An 8222-nucleotide genomic window follows, 5' to 3' on the forward strand; every position below is an offset into this window, starting at 1 on the left:
GGAAATGTATCAAAGGCAGCATGGATGCAGATGTAGACGCCAATTATTTAAAACTCGGGATGAATTTGGATTCCAAGCGACTGGCTATGATATTCTGAAGCGCAAAGATCCAGACCTCTTTTATAAGTCCGTGAGGATGTCTTGCGACCTATTCGAAACATTTTTAAGACTGTTGGAACCATATTTACTAAAGGAATCTCGTAGGCCTGCAATAGATCCAGAGCAGCGTCTTTTTGCTACGCTTTTGTAAGCATATACAAAAATATATTTGCGAATTCGGTAACGTTTTACAAGACGGTGCACCACCTAATTTTTATCGAAAATTATCAAAGGTGGTATCAAAAGGTGCGTCTCGACCTCCGTTTTCAGAATCCGGAAGCGGAAATTAAAATTTTTATTTCTGTCAAAAGATACAAGCAAAAAATCGGTTCTAATTTTCATGTGGTTGTTGTTTTTTCGTCAGATTTGTTGTACACACTTACACACTAATGCAGAAAGGTGTTCTGCGTGCATTTAGTTTTGATCCCCAAAAGGGTGTCGGACCCACCCAGGGTAATTTTTATAAGCGCGGCCGAAGGCCGCCAACGCAGAAAGGTGTTCTATGCAAAAAAAACTATGGATCAGGTCCCATATTTCGGACCTGCTCTGGGTAATTTTACGGTTTTTTGTGAATAACTTTCGACAGAAAGATTTCCGTTTTCGGATTCTTAAAACGGAGGTCAAGACGTGTCTTTTGATACCACCTTTAGTAACTAACAACCGTTATTTTAAATACTAATGAAATAAAAATTTGAGAATAAATAAATAATATTTTTATTTACTAAAATTCAAAATTTGTACTTATTGTATCTATGTTTATATTTTTTAAGGTTTTACAAACAAATGGCACATCTTTGTTATGTCTTTTGTAATTTACGGATATACAGACCCGGTAAAATAATAGCAGTGGTACTTTTTATCATATTTCGTCAATTTATTTCTCTTTTTTATTTTTGATAATTTATGAAAAAACTTTTGTAAATTTTGTCGCAGAAACTATGCAAACCAATCTCAAAAACAGTTCCAAAAAAATTCTAAAGCTCGAGAAAATTCTACGAATATTTCGAAGTTTTCGATTTAGAGCTTTCAGATGTTTGTTGAGTATGCAGCTCTTTAGCCAATTCAATTTTATTTTAATGAAAATTAGGTTTTAAGACGATCGTTTTCTTTCATATAATGAATGATGATATAGAAGAAAATGAGCAACACCATCGACAACAAAATTCTCAAAACTAAACGTTGGCCAATATCGTTTTGAAACTTGCACTTCTTTAAAGTAAAATTGAATTGGCTGCAAAGCTGCATACTCAACAAACATCTGAAAGCTCTAAATCGAAAACTTCGAAATATTCGTAGAATTTTCTCGAGCTTTAGAATTTTTTTGGAACTGTTTTTGAGATTGGTTTGCATAGTTTCTGCGACAAAATTTACAAAAGTTTTTTCATAAATTATCAAAAATAAAAAAGAGAAATAAATTGACGAAATATGATAAAAAGACCACTGCTATTATTTTACCGGCGAACAGAAAATAGAATATCAGTCGAAATTTTTATCACTGAATTGTTTTGAGTATGTGATTTTGTAGCCCAATAAATTTTAAGCAACCAACAAAAAATTGTTCACATTTTATGGGCGAAAATCTGAAATACCCTCGAAAAAACTGTCAAAAATCAAGGCGAATTATGAGAGATCTATAATTTGTACTTTGTTGTACTAAAATTTATTGGGCTACAAAACCACATACTCAAATCAATTCAGTGATAAAAATTGCCACTGCTATTTTTCTTTTCTCAGGTGTATGAATCAGTCGAGAATGATAACTTTTATATTAATTTATAAATTATAATGTTTCAATTTGTTTGAAACAAGTGCTAAGATGTCTGCTTGCAACTCGTCCTTTTGCGATTGAGACAGCCTTGCAAGTTTAGATTTAAGCAAGGAGAAAAATATTTCGTCTTCTTGCGTATTAGCCGCAGAGTACCTTTCTCGCATCTTTATCAAAACGTCTTCAAAAAGGTCATCCACCTTTTTCTTCTTCGGCGGCTCACGAGGTGAAGGGCGTTTGTCTGGTGGCTTAGGAGAATCTACATTGGTAACTGGACTGGAAGTAGAAAAAAAGATTTAATAAATGTTTATTATAGGCGTTCAAAGTATATAGCAATTTAAATTTTTGTAAATGATCCCAAATAAGCCTCAAAATTGGAAATTTTTTTTTTGAATGGAAGATTTTCGTGATTGTTACGATATCCGACGGATGCTTTGCGGAGGGATTGCGGATCGATCCGCGACAAAACAAAAAACTCAATGATATTTAAAACTGCCCTGGGTTTCGTTATGAAATATTTCATTGAATCACAAAGACAAACGTCTGGACATCGAAACTTTCACTTAAATGCTAGAGTACTTTACGTCTGCGATAGACAGCTAAAATACATCCATAAATCTCGGTATCAACAATTCAAAAACGGTAATAAACATTTCATAGGCACAATTATTCCTTTTGATTTTACGCTACCGACATTTTTGAAGGTGTTTCAGCAGTCGATATACTAGTGGAAACATTAGCGACACTCAGGCACAAATATTTACTTTAATATAAAAAATTTTGGTAATTCCTTACAAAAGCATGACACTGCTAATACGCGTCCAAAAATAGTGATGTCAAACGACGCGTCTTGACATCAGTATTAATAATCCGAAGGCGGAAATAAAAATTTTAACTCGTTCAAAAGATATTAACGAAAAACCGAAAAAATACCTGTACTCCGAAAACGAGGGTGGCATCCATAGTATTTTTGCGCAGAACACCTTTCTGCATTGGCGGCCTTCGGCCGCGCTTATAAAAAATTACCCTGGATGGGTCCAACACCGGTTTGGATACCAAAACTATAACCGCGCAAAACAATTTTTTTTGTGGGTACGAAATTACAACAATCACATGAAAATCTCTAACTTCAACTGCAAATATCTCCAGACACAGATACAATTTTTATTTTCCGCATTCGGATTATTGTTGTCGAGGTCAATACGCGCCTTTTGACACATCTTTCGATATTTTTGGACGCGTATTAACAGTGTCATGCTGTCGTAAAGAATTACCAAAATTTCCTTACCTTCCCTCCTCTGCAGATTCTTCAATAAACTGCATCGTGCTGAACAGCTTCCACTGCTTTCTAAAGCTGGTGCCAGCACCCGACCGCCCTGCATCCTCGGATTTCTCCTTCCTATATCGATCGCACAAAGAACGCCAGCGTGTTTTGCAGTTATAGGCTGAAAAACAATAAAATAATTATTAAAATACAAAAATAAAGCACCGCCAGCATTTACTTACCATTGCTGTTGATTGCTTCTGCACCTGCTTCCCATGCTGCATCCTTTGCAGCTTTATTTTTATAAAGCGCCGAGGATTTGTTGTACAAACAAACGTGCGCTTGCACGGCAGTAATAAGCTGCTCGTTACAAATCTGAAATAAATCCAAAAAGGTTATAATTTAATAAAAATATATAATTTTTTACGAAAATGAATTCTTACCTCCATTTTAGCACGAAACAAAATTACAATTTGTAAATAAAAACTAAACGTCAGCTGGCAGTAAACGTCAAATCTAAATGTCACGCAAAACAAAAATTGGAAATCGAGTTAGGTTTTCACGCAGAAAATTCAATTTGGGTTGCTCTCATACAAGTTGTATGTGCATGAGACATTTTTGACAGAAAATGACTTGCGTGCGTTTATATTAGGTTAGCCTGTAAGAATGCTGTGTTGCAAAGTTTCATCATGAAGTTTTTGGAAGTAAAGAAGAAGCATTTTTATGAATCAACATTCAGGAGGAAGCAACTTTATGAATGAAATGTTTGGACTTTTGCAAGAAGCTATGTTGCAACATTTCTTTCTTCCTCACGAATTTATTTCATTTGCAAATAAGTAAAAATGATACAGATTTTAGTAGTTGGTTGAAGGAATGTATGTATGTATGTTGCATGTTAGAAGAGGGGTTAGTGCGGTAGAGGTATATTATATTACAAATATGTGCAAATGTTTGTTGGTTTTGCCTTTGTTAACGATTTTGTAGTTTGGATATTTTTTGATAAGTCAATATGAGTTTAGTTAGGTGTATGTACATATGTAGGTATATGAATGTGTTTCCATTTGTAATTTAGGTTGCATTTTGCTAAACTTGAAGAAATTGTATACTTACTACAAAACTTATAGGTAACCATTGAATTAAAAGATTTTTTTTTATGGTTTGAATTTAATTATTATTTCGATAATAAAAATTTAACTTACATCTTAGCATAACGTATTAGATATAAATTTGTAGCGGAATTACGAAATTGCCACCAAAAAGCGACAACTTCTCACACAACTTAACCTTTAAGAAAGGTATCATGATCATAAGAAAATGCTCAATAAACTTTTTTTTTTCTTCTATATGTATTTTCTCATTGTATTATTCATTTCCTTAATTTCATTTATTATCAATAACAAAACTAAACTTACATACAATTTTAAAAGAAAATTATCCATATTCATATAAATAAAAATTATTTATAAAGTCTTTTAAAATTATAACTGAAACTTTCTTAAGGAATTGAATATGAAGAAGGAAAATAACATATTTCATAATAAAAAATTTTAAAATTTGCCTTTAAAAAAGGAAAATAGAAAATTTCTTCAGTGTTTTCTTGTTATCTGGATACCTCGCTTAAACGTTAAATATTTATATTTCACCTGTATTGGAAAGCATTTTTTGGCTATTTTTGTATTTTTGGATTAAGTATATGAGCCGTTTTCTTCATGATTAGCCGGGAGAAAACGGACTTTAATGTTTTCCAATACTAGGCTCTGATGCTACCCAAAGTTAAAAGTTAGTAGCTACCAACCGCTACTTGGTTGCACCCGAGATGAGGTCCGACCAAAGGTCAGCAACCTACTCGCACAGTCCCTGAATGCCAAGGACCACATTAACCCGCCAACTGGGCTCTGGATGCGGCATGCTAAAAGGGTGGGAGGGAGATTACGGCGAGCGAAGCATATGGTGAAAAAATACCTCAAACTACAAATGATATACTTAACCAGCCAGAGTATGTTCCGGCTTTTAACTCCCCTGCGCAGTGCACCACCCCTATTTGATCTCCTGCTGGGATCTCGGACAAACTATGAGAACATCGCGTATCACTGAGAGAAATGTTATCGCTTTCGCCATTAGAATTTATCCGCCACGCAAATGCGTGCCGTGCTGAGGTGCCAGCATAAATTCATATATGTATCAGGCGGGAATGTGGGTGATCATCCGGTAGCTCCGAACCGCCATCCGCGGTACTCTCGGTTTGCCCCGTCCAATGATATACAACCGCAAACCCAAAAATGCCGTCATTTACATGACAATTTATGTACAGCAAAGAGGGAAAGGCGATGACACTCCTATCTGTGCCTTTTTCCGGTAACTTTACTAATAATTTTCTAGCGATGAGGTGGGGGACAACGCAAGCGGTAAAGCACACAAACACACTCAGGTCAGTTATGCTTATTACTATCACTAATAAAACTAAATCAACTGCCAATATGATTCGCTCTCCGCGGGGGGTTTGGTGGGGGATTTGGTGGGGGTGGGGGTATAGGAAACAAAAGAAAAGTAAATTTAAATGTAAAAATTTTAAAATATATCGCCAATTTTGCAATTATTAAAAATTTTAATGGCTATGCATTATAGCAATTTTACCATTTTTCGAAAATTTTAATGTCGAAAAAGCGGTGTGGTCATCGCTTGATTTCGAGCATTTTTAAATTTTAATTTTTTTTTTAACTGTGGCAATTTGAAAAAACAACCTAATTCGAGTTAGGATAAAAATGATATTCTGGCTTTATAACACAAATCTGTTACAGATCTCCCTGTGTTACTTACTCACAGCCCTAGCGCCAAATGGCTGTTACAAAATATAGCAAGTTACAATGGTGAATTGTGGCTACATTTTCAGATAAAGGTCTATGTCGAATTAGGTTTTTTTTTTTTTCAAATTGCCACAGATATATATACATAATCAAGTTATAGTGTTAATAGGCTGACGGACGGACGGACGGACGAACTAATAGTCCGGAATGACGGACGGATGGACAAAAGGACTAACGGACAAAATGACGGAAGAGAGAACGGACGGACGAACGGATGTACTACCAAATAGTTTTTATTTGTTAAGAGTTGTCATTCGATAATTTGACAAAAACAAAACAACCAATTAACATGGAATGTTTTTTCAAGGAAGTTTTGGCAAGTTTTGTTTGACTGCCTCCGATATATTTATGCGTTGTAATGACTTATCGTAATTGCGATTTTTGTAAACAGAATTAGTCAATTATTTTAATGCAATCATTAAAATAAACCCAAGTACATATATGTAATACTCCTTGTTTGTTTTTGTATTCAATAATCGAATGTACCTATATTTAAATTTTTTCTTGTCACACTTATCACAAACATTATATAGGCTGTCTTGTTTTGATTTCGAATTCAAAACACATTGTGAGCATTTTGTAGTAGGAATATAGGAGTATTACATATATGCCCAAACACGACACGAAAATGTATAGAAGGCATTTTTATAAAAATATCTGAAAAAAACCAGCGACTACCTTGAAAGTACTTTGCCAAAATATGGACTGACGGCTCTTAAGAAATAAAATCTCTTTGGTACAATAGCGATTCCTTTATGCCATAATACCATTACTCCACGGATTGGAACATGTAACGCTGGGTATCTGTAAAGTAAATATACAAAATTACATTAAATATATAAATAGTAAATTTGCATTTTATTTAACTCATATTACCAAGTCTATATCCATCCAAGTCGATATCCATCTCCATTCCTTATTATTGTTGTTGTTGTTGTAGCAGTGATTCTCTCCATTCATCCATGCCATTATCCAATCCATGTAATGTCGGGTATCTGTGAAATATATATAAAAAATTGCATTAAATACATAAATAGTAAATTTACATTTCATTTAAATCAAATTACCCATCGCTTCATATCACGCTAACCCTCCACAGAAGTCGCTTAGGATCTTAGGTTCTTTTATGTTTCTTAGCGTTTAATTTTTCTAATTTGGCCTCTGTTCGTCGTCGTCGCTCTTCAATTTGTTCCGCCCTAGCCATCCATTTGGCATTTTTGTAGAGAAGGACCGTGACCATAAATTCCAACAATTGTAACCGATGGTCTGCGCACTCCCCTGAGAACCAGTCAGGGAACGTTTCATCGGTTTTTCTTTTTATGTAAGCCAGGATCTGTTTTTTTATTTCAAGGGTGTGTGCGCAGATCCGGATCATTTCGAGGTACCATTTCATGTGCGCCGTACTTACTTCGAAGAACTCGTCCGAAGGATTTACAAGTCGTAAGTCTTCGTACGGTTTATAATTTTTGGCTACTATAAGCGCTTCTGATGTATTTTCTGGATCGGCAGAAGGCTTGCACATGAGATTTGCACATTTTTCACATTTAACCTTCCCCAGTACTTTGTGATAAATGGCATAGCCAGTATAGTACCTCTGTATCTGCTCCTCTGCGGTTCGCGCAGCTACTTCTTCCACGAGGAGCTCATTGGGATTTTCCAGGACATTGTCTTCTTCGTCTGATGGTAGCGGGTCTTCTGTCTGTTGTACGGCGGCTGCTGGTGGTGGTGAAATATTTCCTGCTCCTGGTGAAATTCTTCCTTGTTCGACCTCCTCCTGGAGGTCCATTCCGGCTCGCCCTGGACGCGCCTCCCCGAGGAGACCCTCGCCGGCAGTTCGAATGAGAGTGTATCCTGGTTGCACCTCCCCCTGGAGGCTCTCACTGACGGTTGTTCGTAGTACCATATATCCCTTTTCGCTCTGTCGCAGTACCATGTATCCGGCTTGGAGGTTCCCTGGACCAGTAGTTGTACGGAGTATGATGTATTCTGGTTGTGTTTTGGTCAAGTCGATTGTTAGTTGCTCCTGTTCTGTCACTTTGGTAATGTCAATTGGTTCATCTACTTCTCCCACGTGTTCCTCCTCTCCGATTTGTCCAAGTAGGTCGGATATCGTATCGTATGATATTTTATCATGGGATTTTGTCTTGTCTGGGCTTTCTTCACCGACAATGACCTGGCTTGACTTAAAACAATACGTTTGGTCATGTTCAGTCGCGTTAATTTTTGGTCG

The 8222-nt window shown here is 36.0% G+C and overlaps 1 protein-coding gene across 1 annotated transcript; it reads right to left on the reverse strand.

The window, feature by feature from the left end:
- Nucleotides 1–1560: 1560 nt before the first annotated feature.
- Nucleotides 1561–3577, reverse strand: LOC137236711 (uncharacterized). Its single transcript, XM_067759647.1, has 4 exons — nt 3572–3577; nt 3371–3503; nt 3153–3309; nt 1561–2140 (listed from the first exon to the last, which is right to left on the reverse strand). The coding sequence occupies exons 1-4, from the start codon at nt 3575–3577 to the stop codon at nt 1873–1875; spliced, it is 564 nt and encodes a 187-aa protein (XP_067615748.1). The 3' UTR covers nt 1561–1872.
- Between the last annotated feature and the right edge of the window lie 4645 nt (nt 3578–8222).

Source organism: Eurosta solidaginis, chromosome 1, assembly GCF_040869045.1.
Source record: "Eurosta solidaginis isolate ZX-2024a chromosome 1, ASM4086904v1, whole genome shotgun sequence".
Classification (NCBI taxonomy): Eukaryota; Metazoa; Arthropoda; class Insecta; order Diptera; family Tephritidae; genus Eurosta; species Eurosta solidaginis.